At 42.4% G+C, this 25,445-nt stretch overlaps 1 protein-coding gene across 2 annotated transcripts in view; it reads right to left on the bottom strand.

Moving 5' to 3' along the window:
* The window catches only part of CHCHD3 (coiled-coil-helix-coiled-coil-helix domain containing 3), a 166,577-nt gene that overhangs the window by 21,808 nt on the left and 119,324 nt on the right, over positions 1-25,445 (bottom strand). For both annotated transcript variants that reach the window (XM_042872393.1, XM_042872394.1), the window contains exon 6: positions 9,908-9,978. In XM_042872393.1, the coding sequence (XP_042728327.1) occupies positions 9,908-9,978 (71 nt within the window). The remainder of the gene's footprint in view (positions 1-9,907; positions 9,979-25,445) is intronic.

Genomic DNA, 25,445 nt, shown 5'->3' with positions numbered 1-25,445 from the left:
GGCTTCTCTGTGATGCTGTATCCATGTAGCAAACCTGTTGCCAACTGCCTGCTGCACCGTTTTCTTCTATTGCACAACAAATTAAACTGAGCACAGCCTGGCAAACTTGTATTTAATTGTTTGAGCCTATCAGCAGCACAGAACAGCAGCAGACAAACTTCCTCCTCCATCCAAACAGAAAGGTGACACCCGTGACACAGCAATCCAGTGTTGCCCTTCCAGCTGCCAACAGCTGCAGCATCCCCTGCTCCAGATGCTGACAGCTGCAGCTCTGCACAGAATGTACTGTGGCACAGACACAGGAGGACCAGCTTCTTGAACGCTCCAGGTCCAACTGTCACCTTTCGCTGAAGCCCTGACTGCTTGCTAAGGTCAAAATCTTCATGGTTCTCTCCATGCTCTGAGATTCATTGCGATTTGGACTGCCCTGAGCAAACAGGAAGACAAAGAGCAATAATGGAAGATACAGTGCAATTAAAAGTGTCCCTCTGCTCAGAGAAAGAGCTATTAAAGCATTCCTGTTCTCCACATGCCCAGTGTCAACTTCCCATACAGGAAACATAAATAACACATTTCTGCCATTTAGCTTTCCATAATTACAGAGTGAGTGGAAGATACTTGTTCGACGCCAACGAAAGTGTCCGATTTTCAAGTCCAGGTAATTAAATTAAAGAGGGAAGTTTTACTTTTGAACTTAACCACATGTGAACTTGAAGCCAACAGGACAGCTTAACTGCATCGTAAGACATCTTAATTCTATCTTTACAAATGTGATTTTCTGAGTATAATCACACTCGGCCACAAAGCATATGATTTGATATTATTTCCTAAAATGTTTAATGTATACTTTGGCTTGACAATTTTGAATTCACTTAGATGGAATCTAAACAGAATGAATGTAGTCTATTTTTTCTCTGTTGCCCAATAGTACGGGAAGGGAGGGGGAAAAAAAAAGGGGGAAGAAGTGGTTAATTACAAGTAGCAACAAATGAGCGGTAATGGAGGTGTTGTGAATGTAAATCAGCATCGCCTAATGCAGCAGCAGCAGCATCTGTACGTGCAGCTTACAAAGTAATGAGATCGTGCTGATGTGCTGGCATCCTGCTTTGATCACTTCATCTTGTTCAAGAGCTCTGCTGGGAAAACAAAGGTCAGTGGCAGTGACCTGGCTTCCACACGCACAAATATTAGCGACCGATGGAGGGTTGCTTTCCATCTTTCCACTCCGTGGTTTCGGAACGGCTGGTTACATAGCTGGGGGCCTTGGCTGAGCAGGTAGCACATGCTCCTGCAATATGAAGTGTCGTGTTGGAACATGTAGAGGTAATTGGCAATTCATTCTTCACCCTCTAAGCGGAAACAGGTGTATGAGTCTTAAAAAAAAAGCCATACCATCAACTCTGTAAATCCTGCTCCCTTCCAGAAAGAGAGGCTCGCTGCTGTGTGCTCAGAAGTGGGGGTTGCGAGATTTGTAGGCTTCGGTCCTGCAGATGGCTTAGACTCATAAAAACGTCCTTAAAAAGGTACTGGCAAATCTCAGCAACACGAGATTATACAGAGAACAAATTAATAACAAAGGGAAGAGACTGTGGATTTTAACCTTCCCCGGTTTTTAATACCCTAAGTGGGAAATCATTTATTTGTGTGCACACAAAATCCCAACAAAGGATGCTTAACGTATTAAAACAAGAGGCTTTAGTCCTTGAAAGGGAACGGGGAGCCAGATGCACCGCGTGGAGCACAATGTGCCAACTGCGCCGCGAAACGTCAGCGCTCGCCGGCTCCGAACGGCTCAGGAAACTGCAGCCAGCAGCAAGAACTGCCCTTAATGAGTGCATCCATCAATTTTCAGGGGACTTGCTTGATTACCAGGACACAGAAGTAGGGAGCGTGCCAATTTAGCTGTTGGCCACTGATGCATGAAGGAAGAGTTTCACTTGCTCACTTTCATGAGAAGTCTATAAAATTACTTAGCGCGGCTGTGTAAGCAAATACAGAAAGCCCGCGGTGTGCTGAAACACAGGCATGTGCTTTCTCCTCCTAACACACCAACCTGATGCACCTGAAGAGGAAAAAGGCATTTGGATAAACGGGCATAGTTTGCCCACATCTGTTAGAAAGCTTATCCTACTATAACTGCTTTACCAAAAAACTTTTGTTATTTTAAGTACTAACTCATATCAAATAAAATTCCTATTTATAGAATCACAGAACCATACAATGGACTGGATTGTAAAGGACCACAATAATCACTGTTTCAACCTCCCTGCTGTGTGCAGGGTCGCCAACCACCAGACCAGGCTGCCCAGAGCCACATCCAGCCTGGCCTTGAATGCCTGCAGGGATCCAGGGGCATCCACAACCTCCTTGGGCAGCCTGTTCCAGTGTGCCACCACCCTCTGTGTGAAAAATTTCCTCCTAATATCTAACCTACACCTCCATGTCTTAGTTTAAAACCATTCCCCTTTGTCCTATCACTATTCACCCTTGCAAACAGCCATTCCCCCTCCTGTTCACATGTTCCTTTCAAGTGCTGGCCATGATGAGGTCTCCCCAGAGCCTTCTCTTCTCCAAAGACTTTGTGCTTTCCCAAAATTAATGTTACGATTGCTTTCTCTATTACAGACTGTAAAGCATCTAACAGTGTGAAAAATCTGTGATGGGATGAGGAAAGCTTTAATGAATGTAGCCAGGATTTCCAAAAGGGAGACTAGGGAAAAAAGGATTAGGGCAAGCACGGAAAAAATTGGCTTGGCTAAATCTTTTAGCTAATGCCCTACCTACATTTTCAATAATGGATTAAAAAAAAATAATAATAATATAACTCTCAGAAATGCACTCAATGCTTCAGAACTATCTGCAGCACAAATAAGCACATTTGAAGTCGACACTGCAGTTCAAACATTGCAATGAAAACAAGCACCCAGGCAAACAGACTCATGGTTCTGAGCTCACCACAGAAACACAGATATTATGCCAGAATCCCCTGCTCCCACCTTGCTCAGGATGAATCTGCATCCATCTAAAAAGCATGCAATTAATATTTCATCCAGCTCTGTTGAGCACTCTCATTCCTAATGGGCTCTATCGATCAAAGGGAGAAAGTTAAATATCTGTGTTGCTGCAGGGAAAACTGAAGTTGTCATTTATGAACCAATCATTTCGTAGGTAAATGTACTGGATAAAGGGTTTATAGAATTTTGATTCTGAAGCTTTTCAAATGAAATTCTCCTATGTATGTCCATGGGTTGGATGAAAGCTGAGAAAATGGTAACTACTGACCAACGTCCTTCCACCAACCCAGTGAAGCAACAGGCAAATCTATCCAAAGGCAGAAATTCATGACTCATAGAGTTGCAATTATAATATTATATAATTATCATAGAATGGCTTGGGTTGGAAGGCACCTCAAAAACCATCTAGTTCTAACCCCCTTGTCATGGGCAGAGTTGCCAACCACTGTATTAGGCACCAGACCAGGTTGCCTGGGGCTCCATCCAACCTGGTCTAGAATGCCTACAGGGATGGGGTATCCACAGCCTCTCCGGGAAGCCTGTGCCAGCACCTCATCACCCCCTCTGAGAAGGATTTCCTCATGACATCTACTCTAAGTCTCCTCTCTTTTAGTTTAAAACCATTCCCCCTTGTCCTATTACTATCAACTCATGCTAAACAATCGTTGCCCCCTCCTCCCTTCAAGGAGCCTTGAGACAAGTCCATTAGGCCCGAGTTCTGGCTGAAAGCGGTGAGCCAAGAAATTTGGTTTTACTCCTTTTGCATTCAAAAGGAACAGGATTTGGGATGTACTAAATAAATAATAGAGGCAGAAAAGATTTGTAGTCTCTTTATCAACTTCTTTTCCCACCTTAAGCAGCTCTATGTGTTCTGAATTCAGACTGCCACAAAACCAGGTGGGGTGACAGCATCACCTCCACTCCACAAAACACCATTTACACTTCTTTCATTAAGTGCATTACTGTGCAATCGGCCAACAGCAATGCTTAAATCTATTTAAGCAACTCACTTCTGTGTCACCCTCTGTGTGCTGTGAACACAACTGCTGGAGCAGCCACAGCAAAGCAGCCTTGGGGCACTGAGGCTCCCAGAAAGCAGACGAAGCAGTGGAGCAGAAAGAAGGAACTCTGCCACTGCAAAAAGCGGAGTTAATGCTATTTAGCACTCCTAGCATAACTTACACCTATACTAGCCCTGTGCTAAACTGTGGGATGTTTTGGGTAACTCAGGACCATCGTCCCCAGCTGTGACTCATGGCACTGTTTCCAAACAGTGCTGTGCTGAGCTGTGCTTCTCTCACTGACTTTTTGAATAAGATATGAGTAAAGCTGTTGTGTTGTTTTTTTTTTGGCTTGTTCTTGCTTCTTCAGCCTGAGAAGAGGACACTGCAACTGCTGATGTGACAAGGATGATCATATTATACATAAATATTGAAATCGATAATTAGTTACACATAAACATACACAAAAGTAAGACAATTCTTTTACATAGTCAGGAAAAGGAATTTAAGAACATGATCAGCAACAGTATCACTACCAACACTAAACAACTGTTTCATAACAGTGCACTCCAATGCATGCTATGCTTGTGAGGGAAGAAATGAATTCAGGATGTTTCTATTCAGTCCTGTCTTTGTGGTTGGACTTGATGATGTTTGGTGACTTGATGATCTTTAAGGTCTTTTCCAACCTGAGCAATTCTATGATTCTTTGCTGAGCAAAGGAAGCTCAACTCGAAGGCAAAACTGAAGGCTCTGTCCAAGGATTTCTACATAGAATTCTATTTTCTATTATTGGGAAGTATTATGTAATACTTTGTAAATAATTTATACTCTGCACTTATAATCTCAGTTTTTAAAAGCAACAAATTCTAATTAAGGTAGCAGAAAAAGCTGTTTCTCAACATCAGATCTGCACAAGCAGAGGGAGCAGCACCAGCTATTCACATGGGTATCTAGGATGGATTTCTATGTTACAGCGATGTGAGTATCACATGGTAGTTACAGAAGACATTTGCATTAAGGAACCATCAATATTACTAATTTACAGTTCGCACAGAAGACTCCATGAAAAATCACCATATGTGCCCTGAAATGACCTGACATTCTCTGCTTTCAGTCCAAAGGTGTCATTACAAACCTTATCTTCTCTCTGAACTGCACTATTTTTATTTCTAGTGTCCATCACTGCTTTGTGAGACTGCCACTGTTACTCATTTAATGTGGCTTCATCACAAACCTCCTCACTTACGGTTTCCATTGTGAATTTTAGCTAAAACACAACTAAAAGGAATACTCTGTGTCATTACATATGACCACACAACATGACAGTGCTTTATTTTTTTACCTTCAACAATCGTTAGCAAACCAAGCTTCAAGACACAGTAAGTAAAGGAAGGCATGATATTGATGTTTTGCCTAATACTCCTCATAGAATCATACAATGGCCTGGGTTGAAAAGGACCACAGTGATCATCTAGTTTCAACACCCCCTGCTATGTGCAGGGTTGCCAACCTGACAGCCCCCTGCTATGTGCAGCGTCACCAACCAGCAGACCAGGCTGCCCAGAGCCACATCCAGCCTGGCCTTGAATGCCTCCAGGGATCCAGGGGCATCCACAACCTCCTTGGGCAGCATGATCCAGTGCGTCACCACCCTTTGAGATCCCCATGTCCCAAATCATTCCCCACACTGAACTATATTCAAGACCACTACAGCTTCCTGGCTGGCCATAAGGCCTCACCTCCATCAAAGATCAAATTATGAAAGCAACAGAAACGAGCCAGAACCATCAGAAATGGAATGATTTGCTTTGTAAAGAATTCTTAAAGGACTGCACCCGTGTGAAGCACTCTGAGCCAATCTCAAACCTTGCTGTGTATTACCAAACAAACCCCTACAGTTCCCTGGAGATATTTCCTCTGATGGCAGGGTTCATCATCAGATGTCTCACAGTGAGGGAATAAAACTATCAAAACTTGAAATTTAGGGTAAATACTCAAACATCCTTGTAGCTTGTGACGCAAAGAATTCTCTGTTTGCAGGGGATAATTTCATCTAGCAGCCTACCTATGTAAACATATCTAAACACTGCACTGCAAAGCACGAGATCCAGTTTTGGCTGTGTTGCGGAGACAGGAATGTAGAAGTGATGCTGAAGTGACACCAGGACAAAGTTCCCTCATCTACTCCATTTCCATTAGGGAGTGTATAAACAGGAGGGGGAACAACTGTTTACAGGGGAGGACAGTGATAGGACAAGGGGGAATGGTTTTAAACTGTGACAGGGGAGGTTTAGGTCGGATATTAGGAGCAAGTTTTTCACCCAGAGAGCAGTGGTGCATTGGAGAGGTTGCCCAAGAAGGCTGTGGATGCCCCTGGATCCCTGGAGGCATTCAAGGCCAGGCTGGATGTGGCTCTGGGCAGCCTGGTCTGCTGGTTGGTGACCCTGTACATAGCAGGGGGTTGAAACTGGATGATCATTGTGATCCTTTTCAATCCAGGCCATTCTATGATTCATTTCAGAGACATAGCCTGGTGGGCATTGTGAAGATGGGTTGACTGTCGGACTGGATGGTCCAACTTTTTCCAACCTCAGTGATTCTATGAATCTGTGTGATTCATGCTTTGCTTTGCACAACCACCACCAGGGCAGTGCAAATCCAAACAAACAGCCAAGGAATGTGGTTTTGCCACATTTTTTGCAGCCAGAAGCAACTTCATGCTAGCTAAGAAAGAGGATGGGAACAGCTAAATATTTTGAACAAGCATTAGTGCATAGCTGTGAAGTGTAATCTACCATAAGGAATCAAAAAACACAGGAAATAAAGGAGAAATATTTATTTTAGGCAGGATTTGTGCTCTCTGCTTACTCTTTTCCTAAATGAGTAATCAAGACGTTACTTGGCTCTAAACACATGGGCTCTAAACACATGGGGGAATAAAATGTCACCATTGCAGCTGCCAAATTTCCCGCTTCCAGCCCTTCAAATTAAGGAAAAAAAAATGAATATGAATGTACAATTTGATTAGTGAAAAGTCCAAATCTTTGCCTAAAGCCTGGCTCTTCCTGTAACATCACATTCTTTTCTTCTTGTGTAAACTTCTCATTATAACAGAGACATCTTCATAATATAATAATTCTGGTTATAATGTAACTGCGGGTAACATAACTCCTGCATTAGAAAAGGCAGCATGCCCTAGTAATGTTGTTTTAATGTAATTTGTGTACTGCAGGAACTGACTGAAGCTGGTCATTTAGAATTTGATCAATGTGAATTAGTGTCTTAAAGAGATGAACCATTTGATAATTCAGAATTTGATCAATGTGTATCAGGACCCCATGGAGATAAAACATTTATCATGAACATTTGGAATATCAGTCTAATCCAGGCAGCGCTGCAGAAGGTAATAAACAGGCATCAATAAGGTCTGCAGACAAAGTACAGAAGAGCTGTCACTTCTCAGATACAAAACCTATATGGGATATTTGGATATTCCCCTGCAATGGACTGAACTATCCCTGAAGACTGATGAAGCCACAGCTGATGTAATTGCAAGGACTAAATGGAGGAAGGAAAGGAAAATCCAGGAAATATTCAAGTAATTAACCAGAACACTTTGCTCTTGAAAGAGATACAGTTTAAATAGTTGTAGTAATACAAGTTATCTCAATAACAGCTAGTAACTCATTGCATTGCAGATGCTTAAAAAGGAGACTTTCGTAATAATTCCACAATTAGATCTATTAGTCTCTCACTTAGAACCTGAAATCACACTGACACGCAGCACACTGGTTTATGCATTAACAAAATTTAGCAGTTCAACCTTATTTAATTCTCCTTTTACAGCCAATTAAACAAGCTCTTTAAACACCCCTGCCTGAAACTCTGTCCACAATCCTCACATGCAATTAAACTGAACATGAGAAGTGCCTGGCGACGCTGAAAGAGCTCATCTTTGGGTCTCACTAAATCATTCATAATTTATCCATCAAGCTACACACAAAAGGCAGTGCTAAAATTACGTCTGCTGAATTTAAACCTTCAGTAAAAAAGACATGCCATTTAAAAGGATTTTACACAAGCAAGAATTTTAAATGGCACAGTAACACAGAGATTTTATGCCCTTCATCAAATCTATTCCAATTTATGTCCTTATTTCAAATTTCTTTTCTTTCTGATAACATTTTCCTTTTGTATGTAATGCAATGGATCAAAATCAGATCCACTCATCTGAAAGCTCCAAATAATTTTCAAGAAAAACTGGCTTGAAGTGCAAAGGAAGCACTGCATTTTCAGTACTGGGACTGCAATGAAGACTGGTCAAATAGTTGATACCTACTGTGTTTAAGAAACGCTTGGATGCTGTATTGAGGGCCATGGATTAGTGGGAAATACTGGTGATAGGTGGATGGTTGGACTGGATGATCCTGGAGGACTTTACCAACCTTGATGATTCTGTGATTCTGCAGCACCTCTAGAACCTAGAAAATGAAGAACTGACTAATCTACTCAACTGATAGGAATCTCCAATTATCAAAGCCCTCTTTCTTAAATACTCTTTCCATTACACAGATAGACTGAAGCATCCTTTAAAATGGCTTTCTTAAAATGTGTAGCTGTTGTTCGACACCGACTGGTCCCTTAGCCAGTTCTCTGTATGCAAAAAGAACCCAAAAGCATTTGATTTATTCAGGAAATTGATTATACACCAAGGAAAAATAAACAGATTTTAAAAAGTTTCCTACCTCTGGCCATAAAAACACAAAGCTATCAACTACCATTTCAAATAACAATAACATCCCATTTTGAAATAGTACAAGGCAGGTTAGGCAATAATTAAGATTTAAAAACATGAAAGTAACAGAACATAACAAGGGAAGGAAAAATACCCCTCCTTGATGAGGTTCACACACAGATGAAAATAATGACAATGAATGACAACATACCAGGCTTCCCATCTGTAACAGAGAGACCTCCAAATTATATTGAAATCACACCAATGTCAATGGTCATTCTGTCCCTCTTAAGGGACGTACGAATTCAGTCCTCACTTATATAAACTCCGCATCATTAACCAGCACAAAGATTTCACATACACACTTGAGAATATTAGCAACTCCTCATATTAAAATGATTTTATCTTTCAGTTAAGAAGTTTCCATCACTATCAGCAGCTCAAAAAAAACCTTTTCTCCTCTTTCTCATCAAAGAGAGAAACAAAACAAAATCGAAAGCAAAACAAAAACCCTCCAAAAACCTAAAAACAGGAACAAAATAATTCCCTTTGCACAGCATTTCTTGGTTACTGCTGAGACTATAAGGCTGTATGAAGTTCTCTTTGTATCCTCATTGAAATGATAAATGGAACCTTCTACCTAATGGATGAACTAGCAAAAAGGGAAGAGTCCAAGGCTAAGGGTCAGAGTCACTTTGATACATCAATTACTGCATCTTCATTTAACCATCCTCAGGACTAATAAAATTTATTTAATTTGACCTTCACTGGTAGGGGCAAAGTGAAGTTGCTAATTTAAATCCTTTCATGTCATGCAAGCACAGGGTGAATACTATTGTAATGCAAAGTTGGAATTACATTTTTGCTGTCCCAGTAGAGAAAAAAAGTGTTAAAGAATATATTTTTAGGATACTTCTTATCAAATGCAGATTAATTAGGACATTACTAACTGTGCATCTAATTTCTATGCAGCTTATGGTTACTATGCACTGGCCTCCAAATTCTTCAAAATTCTCTCATCTGAACAACCAGCATTTTTTCCAACACGGAATGATAGGATCTGTGATAGCAGAAATGGGAGTTACGATTCATTTTAAAACGGATAAGAATTCATCTACTTGCCAGGCTCAAACACAAAGGTAGAAAAGACTTACTTGAACCGGGCTGACACTTCATCGGCAGCTTTCTGGTATTGCTCTGTGGTTACTTTGTAGAATTGGGCACTCTGTACAGTTTAAAAAAAAAAAAAAAGTTAATAATACAGTTTTCACATAACATCTGTTATATACACGTGAACACCTGGTAAGTAGCATTAATTTAGATATTTCACACATTTCAGCTGCTCAAAACCAAACCACCAACAAAAAGGAAACAAACATACAATGACAACCACCCAAGAGCCCTCATCTCTACAATACTACAAAGCTCCACAGACTTTCTTGTTAAGTGTGTCCTGTTGGCTCTGGAATGTTCTGCGAAAGAGATGACTTTCAAGAAGGAAACTGATGAGACAGAGGGTGCAATTCACACAGTTAAGCACTAGGAAATATTGCAACCTGTGAAGCTTCTCCACGAGGAAAAAAAATCAAAATATTGAATCCTTGCTTCTTTGTATGCGTCTCTTTGTGTTACTTACACATACATCCCCATCTAGTTTGCACACGATGCCAATGTCAGGCTCCAAGGTTGAACAATAAATTAACCACAGCTTGACTCTTCCTTTTGCTCTTTGCCTTGACAATGCCTCTTGCAGAAATTTAGTTTAATTTCCCACATTTCCAAGTTCACTTCAACAGCTTCATAGAATCATAGATTGGCTTCGGTTGGAAGGGTCCTCAAGGATCATGAAGGTCCAACCACCCTGCCACATGCAGGGCCATCAACCTCCACATTTAATACCAGACCAGGCTGCCCAGGGCCCCATCCAGTCTGGCCTTGAACACCTCCAGGGATGGACGGGGCATCACAGCCTCTCTGAGCAGCCTGTTCCAGCACCTCTCCACTCTCACGGTAAAGAACCTCCCCCTGACATCCAACCTAAATCTTTCCTCCTTCAACTTCAAAGCATTTCCCCTTGTCCTGCTGTTATCTAGCCTTTCAAAGAGTTGACCCCTGTCCTGTTTGTAGGCTCCCTTTAGTTACTGAAAGGCTGCAATGAGGTCACCCTGCAGCCTTCTTTTCTCCAGGCTAAACAAGCCCAGCTCCCTCAGCCTGTCTTCATAGGGGAGGTGCTCCAGCCCTCTGGTAATTTATATGGCTCTCCTCTGGACCCTCACCAACAGCTCCTTGCATTTCTAGTATTGGGTGCCTCAGACCTGGATGCATTAGTGCAGATGGGGCCTCATGAGGGCAGCGTAGGGAGGGATAATCACCTCCCTGTCCCTGCTGGCCACTGATGCAACCAGGATACCATTTACTTTCTGAGCTGCAAGAGCACAATGCTGGCTCATGTTAAGTTCTTCATCCACCAGGTTCTCTTCTGCAGGGCTACTTGCAAGGACTGTTCCTTCCAGTCTGTATATATATATATGCCTGGGATTCCTCCAGACAAAGTGCAAAACTATGCACGTGCAAATGATCAATTTCCAAAATGCAGGTCAGACAAAATTGAGTCATCAAGCAGTAAAACTTTTCTATACAGGAAAATGGCCAAATTTCTCAGTGGGACATACAATATTCAAAGACAAATCACTATAATGTTGTGATGCTTCATGTCTGGATAATATATACCTGGTATTTTTAAAGAGATTTTTATAGTCCTAGCACAGTTGGACTTAAGATGTAATAGCAAAGGCACCTGGCTTCACAGTTGGAGGAATAATGAAAAGTTAAAGCAGTTCAAAAGTTCTCTGAAACATTATTTTTCCGTGAATGGAGGAGCGAACAGGAGAAACAATGCTGTGGAGAAGCACGACGGTTTTTTTGGCATTTGCAAGATCCCCTTCTTAGCTTTGCAACTCTCGAGTCATCTGGCATCCCAGGAAGGCACGTTAACATGGCAACAAAACTCTTACAATTACACGCTGTGTGATTACTGAAAAAGCCTTTTTGAATCCTTATTTTAACAACCTACCTATTAATGCTACGGTTTAAGGTTATTCATTCCTTAACACGACTGTGCTTCTTTGGAGCATTTAGCATACATGCATTGGAACAATACAGTCCAGGGAAGTGTCATTCCAGTTCTATTTTGGGTAAAGCAAGCGCTTTAAGTTATTTACTGAAGACACTGAAAAAGCAGTGTGCCTAAAACACTGCCAGAAAATAAGCAAAAAAAGCCCTTTAAGTGGAAAGATCACTCTTTTGCAAGTGCCGAAGATGACAGTCTCCTCGATCAGTAACTTAGCAAACACGTCCCGAACAAAATGTACCTGTGCCTAATTGGGTTATGAGAAACGCAGGGAAGAAAGCCCACTATGGTATAAATATCTGATGGAAACTACAACGTGTGCAGCGTTAGCTAGAAAAATAAAAACATTTTCCCTTTCCATTTGAGGAAATCACCTTCCAAGGTCCTTCCATGTGAATTATGAACTCGATACGTACAGAAATCACCAACAGTAACACCAATTCCGAACACGGCTACAATTGCATCGCCAGGCCAATATTTTACTGCAAATGATAACAAATCTTGCTGCATCTCCCATGGTCAAAGGGCACACCGGATCACAAAGAGCACGGTGGTCTGCTGCAGCCCTGCTTCTGAGCTTCAGACTTAATCATTCATTTGTACCGAAATCAAGGTTTCCACGCATGTGACTCGGGGTCATTTATTTTTTCATGAATCACTGCTGGCCAGTAAGAAAATGAAAATGAAATCCTCCTCACACCAGTGACCCCCTCGCGTTTGGCAATCCCAGCTGCCCAATGACAGCGGGGTCCAGGTTCCTTGGACATAGATGCAATCAATAGGGATGTGATTAGACAGCAGGCTGACTGCGGGGCGAGTGCGGACAGGTCACCATTTGAGATGATGAATAGCTCTCTATCATCCTACAGTCCCCTACGACGCCAACATTTACTATAATCTTATTTGGGTTGCGATTTGTCTTTCTTTGGCCTGATCAATAAAGATGAACACAACAGTTGTACGGATCGATTGCAATTTTTTATCATTTTCAAGCATGAAGGAGCGTTTTTGACACAAAAACAATATTTTGAGTGTACTTGTTCTACTTTTTAATTGCAGTTCAAGTGATCAGCTGAGCTGCTATATATGCCAAGAAGTTTCCATCCTACAGTAGACTCAAGCTATCAAGAAATCATTTGTTATCTTAGATAAAGTGTGCCGTGTTTCTTGGATAAGATCTTCCTTTGAAAGTCATTCAGTCTCTCTTTCAGAGAGATATTCTCTATAACCCAGAGAGGAAATACCATTTCAGAAGTCCTCTCTAATCCTCCAGATAAGAATGCAGTGAGCATTCCTCTAAACTCAGAAAACAGGGTGATAAAACACAGCACGGCTAACACGGGTAATTTCCCCAGTCTCTGTATTTATGTTGTGTATGTATAGTCCAAATATTCATGGACTGCTCAACACCAAGTGCAAGATAAAAACTATGGTCCAATTCAGAGATTAGCAGCAGTGGCAGATTATCGGAGTGATTTTGGATTAGAATCATAGAATCACAGAATCATAGAATGGTCTGAGTTGAAAAGGACCACAGTGATCACCCACTTTCAACCCCCCTGCTATGTGTAGAGTCACCAACCACCAAACCAGGCTGCCCAGAGCCACATCCAGCCTGGCCTTGAATGCCTCCAGGAATCCAGGGGCATCCACAACCTCCTTGGGCAGCATGATCCAGTGTGTCACCACCCTCTGTGTGAAAAACTTGCTCCCAATATCTAACCTAAACCTCCCCAGTCTCAGTTTAAAACCATTCCCCCTTGTCCTGTCACTGTCCACCCTCATAAACAGCCGTTTCCCCTCCTGTTTATATGTTCCCTTCAAATACTGGAAGGCCATGATGAGGTCTCCCCGGAGCCTTCTCTTCTCCAAGCTACATTCCACTTACATAGGCAGATATCTAAAAAATATCTCTACAGATATGTTAAGAATATGTTAAAAATATGTCAGATGTTTAAGGTCATAAACGTGCCTTTGTTAAATACGTGGAATCTACCTATCTATGTATTTCAAGGATTCACAGAATCACAGAGGTTGGAAGGGACCTCCAGAGATCATCGAGTCCAACCCCTCTGCCAAAGCAGGTTCCCTACAGCAGGTCGCACAGGTAGGCATCCAGGCAGGTCTTGAACATCTCCAGAGAAGGAGACTCCACCACCTCCCTGGGCAGCCTGTTCCATTCTCTTAACGATGCTACTAAAATGGTAGCAAACAATACAGCTGAATTCCTTCTGTCTTTGATTTAGGTCCTTTGGGAGTGCACATTATCAAACAATCTTTGCTTACAGAGTTATGCAGCATTTTCCCCTCATTTATACTTTTCTCCAAAGCTGTATAATGAAACCATGCCTTTCTGCAGACCTTTATTATGGTCTTATTTGTTGAAAGAAGTATGAAAGTGCAGGAATTATGTTATGAAGGAGGCGAGGAACTTCCAGAAGGGAACAAGAAATGTCAGGGTTATGGCAATTAATCATCCTCCCAGATTATGTGGAAGATGCTATTTCTGCATCTGTTATGGAGTTCTTACACAATGTGGGCTTGTTGCTTGACTTCAATATCAAAACAAAGTGGCAAATGTGGTTCTTGATGACTAAACTTCAGCTTGTTCAAAGAATCTAGTCTGATCACTGAGGATTCAGGCCAGCAGATCTCACACCTCACGGAATATGGAGAATAGCTTGAATTTCACTACCACTGCTGACAGAAAGAGGGGCTCAGAAAGTAGCTCAACGTGGAGATTTAAGATTTAAGCTGCTGAAACAGGGGGTAATTAACCCCCAAACTAAGAATCCAAGTCATCCTTACCTTCCTCTTACAAGCACAAATAGAACCTGGGATAGTTTTGGTTTTAGCCACCGTGCATTTGTTATGTGTAAAAAAAAAAAAGCTTTACCCTTAGGAATTAAGGAATTAAGACATTTATTTTCAGTTCTTTAATACTGTGGAAATGATAACACAGAAGGGCCCACTCCAATTTTGTGGAATTTGAATGCTCTGAAATAAATAATGGATGCCATGCACAGCAAGCACTGTGCGTATTGATTACATGGGATCATATGGGGGATTCATAGCAATTACATGAGCAGGTGTGGTTACACATTAGAGATCTGCATCAACTGCAGAAGCCCACTGCCTTTTATGCTGATTTTTCCAACTTGCAAGCAGATAAATACAATGTAGGAAACATGGCTTTGTTGCTCTGCTTATCCGCCTGGGTTTGTATGCCCAAAGGTTCTTGCTATCATAACAAAAATCAGAGCCAGAGGAGGGAGAACACTGCTTTAACAAATGCATAAATGGATACTTTAATAGGAATATCAGTTGTTCTGCTTAACTGAAACAGGAAAAGTTTAGGCACAAAAAAAAAAAACAACAACCCCAAAACATAAATGATCCAAACTGGGCACAATTTTTGCTTCTTGGCACAAAATCCTTAACCTTCAGGTCCAACATAACACATCAGCATTTTTCAAAACAGTGTCACTTTGTGTTATTTGCTGTAACTTTGTGTTATTTACAGTGCAGGCAGTATGCAATTACAGGAGTTCTGTTGAAAAGCCTGCAAAAACTCACAGCAGTGACTAATGTTACATGTGACTGTAATCTAATTAGCCTGAATAGGACCACCACATGTTAAGTTACTTAAGCGTTTATGGCTTGAAGACTAAGCAGATAACACAGGATGCAACCAAATTAAAACGACTGATAATCAGCATTTGCTGTGCATCTCATTTAATATCCTTCTTTTAAAGGAAAGGTCGGGATTTTTGTAAAAGCTTTAGAAAAGTATGGGAACAGAGGGAGATGTAGGCTGGCATTATGGAAGAGAAGCCAAAGAAAAGAGGTCTGCAATTTAACTTTAAATCTATCCAATTTCCCCTAATAAACACACAGAGCCTTAGCAAGGATATGGGCACATTGTAGTTCAGGTGGAACAAAATATGCTCTGCAAAAAGAAGTATTCTCCTCATGTTTGCCCTCAAAAAAAAAAAAACAAAACTTCCCTGAACAAAAGTAGGAGCAGACACTCCTTAAAGAGCATATTGTGGAGGAACAGGAGTATGATTATTTAACTAGACGGCTCTGATTTCAAAAGTCTGTGTAAGGAAATAAAGTCCCATAGCTCCTGAGGAGGTCAGCTGTTTTGTCTGCATGCAGGACCTCAAAGCAGAAGTGCATCTTTTACTCTCGGCTGAAAATCTTCAGATTTCCAGGATGATCAAGTTCTGAAAGATCTCGTGTCATCCGAGCTGATAAAAGGTTCTCAAAAGAACCAAGAGAACTTGACAGTCCTCATTTAATTTCACTAAAGATACATAACCTATATGCACTATTTTATAACAAACGTGTTGAAGCTGTTTTCACTGCAGATGTACCATGACTTCTTTTTTTGCTACTGAAGTTTTCCTTTTAAGCCTCTTGGCTTGTAAAGCCCTGATCAAATTCAATATGAACATAACATTTATGCATTCTATCTAAGGTGGGTTTTTTTTTTTTAATTTTATTTTTAATTTAATAGTTTCGTAGTTAACAGTTTATTTGACAAAGGAAAAGTCGTGTGACTTCCACACAAAGGAGACAAATGTGGCCTTTGCTTCAAGTCAGTGCTGCGAAAGACAAAAATGAGCACAGCTTGACTTCAGAGCAGCTCAGCACCTGCTCCACCCACCAAAGGAATGAAGAGCTTGGGCTGTTTGGCACCTTTGAGAATCAGGGGAGAATTTTTTAATTTAAAGACTTCTTTTTCCTTGTCATCCTCCCCCACGGAAGGACTCAAAGCATCGGCAGGCAAAGATTACCATGCTCCTTAAATGGCAAATTGGAAAGTTTTCTCTGCTTCTTTTTAATCCATTGCTGCTGAAGCTGGGCTTTCTTTTATCCCATAATTGAACTTCTGGCCATTTTATCTCAGTATCCTTTATGAACTCATTTGTAGATAACATGAAGCATTTTGTTTTATTCATTCTGTTGACACACAGCCTGAGACCTATATGGCCTTAAATGAAAAGATTTCCAAAGCCCTTAGGAAGAAACTGTTCTTAAGCCTACAGTTGCTTCACAGATTTTTACTCAACCTCAAGGCAGCCACAGTCCCCACTCTGTTTTGGTGCCACAAAGTAGGGATCAGCAGCCAAGCACAGCCACAAGTGCCCAAAGTGAGACATCACAGCAAAGAAAACCCATAGAGAACAGTGGTTTGGGTAGCAGGAGGCACTGTGTAAGATGCATGATCACTAGATTATGCCCCACTGTTAGGCACACAAAGTTGACTATATGGATTACAAAGAAAAAGGCAAGAAATACTGCAGAAAGAAATGCCTTTACAACACGGTCATGCTTAATCTCCGAAGCTGCCAATAAAAGCAACAAATGTGCAAAAAAAGAGGAAGAACTGGGGAAGAGGGAATGACAGTAAGACAATAAGGCTGTCTATTGCAGTGCTAAACAGTGTGCATATATCTAAGTTCCAAACTATATTAACTTACTGCTTTATAAATATACGGCCATTTTTACTGCATCTTTATTTGAATTAAAAACCTCTATTTGTCTCTGAATTTATTTTAATCAACAAGGGAAAGCCAAGCATATAACAGCGTACAGATTCCCACATAATACTGCATATTTATTCTACCTCAAATGCTATTAAAGTGATACATGAAGGAAGTAATTTCTCTTGAAATCTCATCAAACCAGGCCTTTGCTTCAATTTTTAAACAAGTTGTTTTCATAGAAGTTATGACCACTCTCATTCGGTCCAGCTGCACTATGCAGCCAACTGTTGCATTTTTCAGCTCCGGAGATGAAACAAGAAAGGTCCAACTCCCCATTTAGGGAATCTACCACATCTTATGCTTTCTGCTCTTGTTGGGCTTTTTAATGTGCTATTCTGAACCCATTTTGAATGAATAGGCTGAATGTGTTTGGTGCTGTTCTGCCTTCATGAGAAGACCTAACTGGATGGAGCAGGAAAATTCTCTGTATCTGGTTACAGGGCTGAAAACATCAGTTCTTCAGCTTTTGTGATAATCTACACAAATTGAACATAAGAGAATGGCTGCTCTCCAATGCAAACTAGTTTTCTAATTCTGAGCTCCAGCATAAAGATAACTTCCAGAGTTTTGGAGCTCCCAGAGAAACAGCCAAGAAATTCCTTGATGGGAGACCACAACCATGGCATGAGGATTCTCAGGACTATTTAGAGACATTCACATAAACAAAAGAGATATGCACAAATCTGGGGACATGCCTGCATTGGGGGACATGCTTTCAAAGCAGAAAGTAATGATAACTGCAAGAAAGAGGAGAATTAGATGTGAGGTAGGGAGAGAGAAGACAAACTGTTGGAGAAACCCTGTAATTCAGAAAAGCTCAGGTAATTATCTGGGATTCTGAACTCACCCTGCAGAGGACATCCAAACAACAAGGCCAAGACTTGTTTTCAGCAGTTTAGTTTAGCTTGCCTGGAGGTAAGTATGTTCTATGTTAGCTGAAACTCGAGTGCAAATTCCCTCTCCTCTGCCCTTTACTGTCACGGCTTTGTAGAACCACTATGGTCATCTCCTCTTAAAGAAATTGGCTCTAGACCACAGTGCTCCACTAACAGATTGCATGTCTGAACTACTAGAGACTGCAGGAAGGACTTTGGACACCAACGCCACCAAATAACTGTTTCTACAGAGGGATTACAAGTGAAACAGGTACCTAAAATAGTGCTGAAGATGCCAGAGACAGAACTGCAACCTACCCAAAGGAAAGAAAACATGGCATCTTGGCAAATGTTCTGCCAGCAGACAATTCACTTCCCAACATGATTTCCTCTATTTCATTACATGTGTTTGTCAAAGACTATACATTCTGTTTGAAAAAGAGTTTCCAAATGGTGTACAAGATCTATCTCATTTCCCAGCAGAAAATGGGCAAAATAGCTTTTTCTCCAACCCTTTCTTTTGAATTTCCAATCCTGTTTTTCAGGCACCACTAATACCTTTAGCTGCAATTATTAATGCCTCTAAAGTTTTTTCCAAGATATGCTGCACTTCACGTTTCTGCCCTAGTAGAGCATTGATCTCTAATTTGTTAACACTCAGAACTGCCAAAGAAAATGAAAACCTTTGTGAAAAGGACAAATCTATTCAAAATTCTTACAGCTATTCAGCCAAGCATCTAATCTGCATGTAATTGTAGTACAGTCTTTAATACAAATGTTCTCAATCTTAGAGATGCATGTGTAAATGCACAACTATATTTACATCTCCTGCTGATGACAAGATGCCTAATCTAAATCGTTCTTATTTACAACTTTTCTTCTTAGTCTCACTCCTTTCACTCTCACACATTATAAATTACATTCTCCCTAAGGGTATCCATTGGTTACTATTTTTCCACAACCATAAGCAGACTTTCCACCCACCTCCATCCCCAAAATGCAAGAAACACAGAATGGCTGAAGTGGGAAGGGACCTCTGGGTCCATGTGCTCCAACCACACGTTGACCAAGGAGGCTGTGAATGCTCCACCCCTGGAGGCATTCAAGGCCAGGCTGGATGTGGCTCTGGGCAGCCTGGTCTGGCGGCTGGAGACCCTGCACACAGCAGGGAGGTTGAAACTAGATGATCATTGTGGTGCTTTTTGACCCAGTCCATTCTATGATATGATTCTATGACAAACCTGCTCAAGTAGGACACACAGAGCAGGCTGCCCAGCACTATTTCCAGATAAGTTTGGAGATCTCCAAGAAGAAAACCTCATAACCTGAGGGTTCAATCTACTTCATTGTCCAAATCACTGATGAGGACTGGACCCACTGCAGTACTTAGCTCATCATTGGCTTCCAGCTGCACTTTGCACCACTGACCACCACCTCCTGGACCCAGCCATTCAGATAGTTTTCAATCCACCTCACTGCTCATACAGCCCATATTTCAACGGCTTCTCTATGAGGATTTTATGGAGGACAGTTTTCTTATTGAAGTCCAGGAAAACAATATCCACTGCTCCCTCTCCATCTGTGAAATTAGTGATTTCATTATAGAAGCTTATCAGGTTGATCAAGCATGTCTACTCCTTGGTGAACCCATGATTATTGCTCCTGATAATTTTCTCTTTCATGTGCCTGGAAATGGTTTCCAGGATTATCTGTTGATCACATTCCCGGGAATCAAGGTGAGGCTTATATGCCTGTAGGTCCTTGGGTCCTCCTTTTTTCCCTTCTTGACATTTGTTTTCTTTCAGCCTTTGGCACTTCTCTCATTCACCATGATCGGCCAGACATCGAGAGCGGCCTCACAGTGACAACTGCCAGTTCCCTCAGCACTCATGGGAGCACTCCATCAGAACCTGTGGACTTAGGAATGTTCAGTTTGCTTAAGCACCTTAAGTACTGAGCAGATCTTCTTCCACCAAGGGTACACCCTCCTGGCCTAGTCTCTGGAACTTGGAATTCCCTAAAGGCATATGAGTATTATCCAAGTTGACAAATGCTGTCTTCAAAGCATATAGGAATGGCTATTGTTGCTGTCAGGAATGATGCCCAAGCAATATATGATGAGGAATCCCTTCTCTCAGTGGTGCTGAGTACAGATCATGGCACTAGGAATAGCATATTCATATAGGATTTAGAATTCCCATTGTTAGTTACCTTTATTGAATTAATTCTCAAACAGGGGTCCAACCAGCAACTTTTGCATAGCAAAAGCCATGTTAAAAGGAACAACACCAGCTCACAGGCAAATTAGAATGATCATGAGCCATCTATGGATTACACGGAGAACTCAGTACTTTATTTCAATGCATATGTTTCTTTCTTCCCACCTCCCCACCCCCACTAGCTGGATACAGCTATTTCAAATACGGCAATATAAAACTGCAATCCTGCACTGCAGATAGTTTTCATCATCAGTATGGACACACAGAGCATCCCATATCTAGAGCAGCACAAAGGCAGCTTAGCTTAAGTCTTCCATTACATTCACACACAGATGTAGCTCATCTGCTGCATGGATAACTCTTACAAAATACAGTGGTGTTACATGCAGGGGAAGAAAACTTGAGCTTACCCAAGGAGCTGTTATTGCAAATTTATTACAAAGACAACTCCAAGGCCAATGTAGCCCTCCTATGGACTACAGCAGCCATGATTTTGAGATTATGTTGCTCAATCTCCACAGTCAGAGGAGCGGTGTGGGACAATCACTCATTTCCACATGTTTCAGACTCATTTTGGTCAGCGTTCAGAGGCAGATAGTTACCTCATTACAGTGTCCAGAAGAATAATAGAAAATTTCTTCTGTGAATTGCAGGTGAAAATGTGGCTGGATCATCAGTCTCCACTTAAGAGTCAGTTACATGTAGAGTTTCTCAAGTGTCTACAGCACAATGTTCCCTAATGCCTTATCTAATGGTGCAGAGATGGAACACAAGCTCACCAAGTTTGCAAATGACACCAAAATGGGGGCACACGCCCTATTAGGAGACGCAAGTGGAATATGAACTGTTCAGCCTGGAGGAGAGCAAGTCTTGGAATGATCTGCTGGAGCACACTGGACCTGCTGGAGCATGTCCAGAAGAGAGTCACAAAAACGATCCAAAGGATGGAAGAACTCTCCTAATGAGGACAGGCTGAGAGAGCTGAGGCTGAAGAGAAGGCTCCGGGAAGATCTGAGGAGCCTTTTAGTATCTAAAGGTGGCCTGTGAGAAAGAAGGGGACAGACTCCTTAGCAGGGTCTGTTGTGATAGGACAAGGGGAAATGGTTTCAAACTAAAAGAAAGGAGATTTAGATTGGATAAAAAGCCCTTATATATAAATATATATAAATATATATAAAAAGATAAAATATAAAAGAAAGGAGATTTAGATTGGATAAAAAGCCCTTATATATATATATATATATATATATATAAGTAGTGAAGCACTGGAAGAGGTTATTCAGAGAGCAGGTGGATGCCCTGGTCCTGGAGACACCCATGCTAGACAGGGCTCTGAGCTGATCAAGCTGTAGGTATCCCTGTTTATTACAGGGAAGCTGGACTAGATCACCTTCAAAGGTCCCTTTCAACTCAAACGATTCTATGATTCTACGATCTAGCAGCCTTAAAAGCCCTAAGAGTTCATCAACAAGAAAGAGATGGGCTCCTTACTGACGTGCACAGTGGGAAAACAAGAGCTATGGCTGTAAATCAAGACAACTAAGTTTCTGAATGGGTATAAGGAAAAATACTTTCTTCCAAGTATAATTAAGAAGAGAGATGGAGACCCTAATAGGCTGTGGTATCTTCAGCCTCTGTGGCTGACAAAGATCTGATGACAGATAGCCCTGATCAACCTTGTCTGTCTTCAGTGACAATCTCTGGAGCAGACGGTTGGACTTCCCATGGCCCCTTCTGAACTGAATATTTCTATGGACATGCATGCCTACACTCAATGATATGTCCGATACTGGAATGAAAATCTATTTCAGTTAGTGGGTGTGTAGTCTGCTCTGCAGCTGTACATGAAATTCATTTTGTGGCTGAAGTCAAACATACAGAATTAAGGATTGGCTTCTTTCAAATAAACGGAAAGTAGCTGGGTTTAGCTTTGTTTATTAGATCTACCACTCAGTTGCTAGATCTCTACTCAGTTGCCTGAAGGCATAATCTGTCTTTAAAAGTCCTTGGTCTCCCTTCTGACCTGGAAGTCTGGGATGAGAAGCAGAATAAACTCCCCACAATACAGGTGGAAACAGAGACCTGATAGTTCACCTGTACTGTCACAAGTCCATGGGACCAGATGAGATCTACCTGAGGGTGATGAGGGAGCTGGCAGAGGTGAATTGGTAAGCCACTTACCACCATCTACCAATGGTCCTGGTCAACTGGAATGGTCCCAGAGAACTGGAAGCTTAACAGTGTGAATCCCTTCTGCAAGAAAGGTTGACAGGAGGATCTGGGGAACTACATGCCTATCAGCCTGACCTCGATGCCACAGAAGACGCAGAGACAACAGACCATCTTCAATGAGATGAGGACGACCCGATGGATAAGCAATTGGTTGAAAGGCCGCAGACAGAGGGTGGTGGTCAATGGCTCTATGTCCAGGTGGAGGCCGGTAACAAGTGGTGTCCCCCAAGGGTCTGTCTTGGGACCGGTGCTCTTTAACATCTTTATTAATGACATCGATGAGGGAATTGAGTGCACCCTCAGCAAGTTTGCTGACGACACCAAGCTGAGTGGTGCGGTTGATACGGTGGAAGGAAGGGATGCCATTCAGAGGGACCTCGACAGGCTGGAGGGCTGGGCTCGGGTGAACCTGATGAGGTTCAACACGGCAAAGTGCAAGGTTTTGCATTTGGGCCGGAAGAACCCCAGGCACCTGTACAGGCTGGGAGGAGCGGTCCTTGAGAGCAGCTCGGCAGAGAAGGACCTGGGGGTCCTGATGGACGAGAGACTGAATATGAGCCAGCAGTGCGCTCTGGCAGCTCGAAAGGCAAATGGGATCCTGGGCTCCATCAGGAGAGGGGTGGCCAGCAGGGACAGGGAGGTGATTGTCCCTCTCTACTCGGCTCTTGTGAGGCCCCATCTGGAATACTGTGTCCAGGTGTGGAGCCCTCAGTACAAGAAAGACATTGAGATTTTGGAAAGGGTCCAGAGGAGGGCAACTAAGATGATCAGGGGGCTGGAGCACCTCCCCTATGAGGACAGGCTGAGGGAGTTGGGCTTGTTCAGCCTGGAGAAGGCTGCGGGGTGACCTCATTGCAGCCTATCAATACCTGAAGGGAACCTACACCCAGAAGGGTAGTAAACTCTTCAAAAGGGCTGACAATAGCAGGACTAGGGGAAATGGTTTTAAGTTGAAGGAGGGAAGATTTAGGTTGGATGTTAGGGGGAAGTTCTTTACTAGGAGAGTGGTTAGGCCCTGGAACGGGCTGCCCAGGGAGGTTGTGGATGCCCCGTCCTTGGACGTGTTTAAGGCCAGGTTGGATGGGGTCCTGGGCAACCTGATCTGAATGTGTATGTTTGGTGGCCCTGCTAGGCAGGGGGGTTGGAACTACATGATCCTTGGGGTCCCTTCCAACCCGGGTGATTCTGTGATTCTGTGAGATCACACAGTGTGTGCTGGACAACCAGGAGATCAGGCCCAGCCAGCATGGGTTCTTAAAAAGCAGGTCCTGCATGACCAATCTCATCTCCTTCTATGATCAAGTGACCTACCTGGTGGATGACAGAAAGGTTGTCAACATATCTACCCAGGCCTCAGCAAAGGCTGTGACACTGTCTTTCACAGAATGCTCCTGAGAAGCTGCAGCTTGTCACCTGGACTGGTACACTCTTTGTTGGGTAAATAACTGGCTGGAGAGCTGGGCCCGGAGAGTGCTGGTGAACGGAGTTAAATCCAGCTGTCAAATGGTCATGAGTAGTGTTCCCCAAAAGTTGGTACTGAGGCCTGTCCTGTTTAATATCTTTATTGATAATCTGAATGAGGGAATTGAGGGCACCATCATTAAGTTGTAAGATCACATCAAGTTGGGGAAAGTGTAGATTTGCCTGAGAGAAGGAAGGCCTTTCGGAGGGATCTGGACAAGCTGGATAGCTGCCCAGAGGCTATTGGGATGCAATTCAACAGGACTAAGTGCCAACCAAAGATTGCACTTCAGCCACAACAACCACATGCAACAATATAGGCTTAGGGCAGAGTGGCTGGAAGACTATGTTGATGAAATGGACCTGGAAGTATTGGTCAATACTCAGGTGAACATGAGCCAGCAGTGTGCGCAAGCGGACAAGAAGGCCAATGGCATCCTGGCTTGTATCAGAAACAGCACTGCTAGCAGGAGCAGGGTGGTGATCATCCCCCTGTACTCAGATCTGGCGAGGCCATGTCTGGAGTGTTGTGCTCAGTTTTGGGCCCCTCACTGCAAGAAAGACATCAGGAGCATGTCCAGAGAAGGGCAGTGAAGCTGGCCAGGGATCTGGAGTGCAAGGCTTATGAGGAGCAGCTGAGAGAGCTGGGATTGTTTTCCTGGAGAAGAGAAAGCCCAGGTGAGACCTTACTGCTCTCTACAACTCCCTGAAAGGAGGTTGTGGCAAGGTGGAGATTGGCCCCTTCTGCATAACTATTGACTGGATTAGAGGGAATGGCCTCAAGTTGTGCCAGAGTAGGTTCAGTTTGGGTATTAGGAAATCCTTTTTCTCCAAGAGTGGTCAGGTCCTGGAACAGGCTGCCTAGAGAGGTGGTTGAGTCACCGTCCACAGATGTGCTCAAGAAATGTTTAGAGGCTGTACTCAGGGACATGGTTTAGTGCTGGTAGATGGACAGTTGGACTAGCTCATGACTTATGTCAAACCACCTACAAGATATCCAGGCAGAAAGTCTCTGAATCCCAAAATATCAACTGACTGGCAGCTGATGTAAAACTAAAGCTAAGCAAAACTCACAAAACTACGTACCAGTAACAGCTTTTGGTGACTATGAAGTGACTGAAGTACTTCAAGGATAGCCTCTTGTAGCTGCTTTAGGCTAGTTTGAGCAGTGTGAAAAGATCAAGATTGCTACAGTACAAATGCTGAGGATGTAAAAAAGT

This window comes from Lagopus leucura, unplaced genomic scaffold, assembly GCF_019238085.1.
Source record: "Lagopus leucura isolate 7727_CA_CO unplaced genomic scaffold, USGS_WTPT01 Super-Scaffold_100008, whole genome shotgun sequence".
Classification (NCBI taxonomy): Eukaryota; Metazoa; Chordata; class Aves; order Galliformes; family Phasianidae; genus Lagopus; species Lagopus leucura.
The sequence above is the reverse complement of the archived record's forward strand: the minus strand, read 5'-3'. Positions and strand labels throughout refer to the sequence as shown.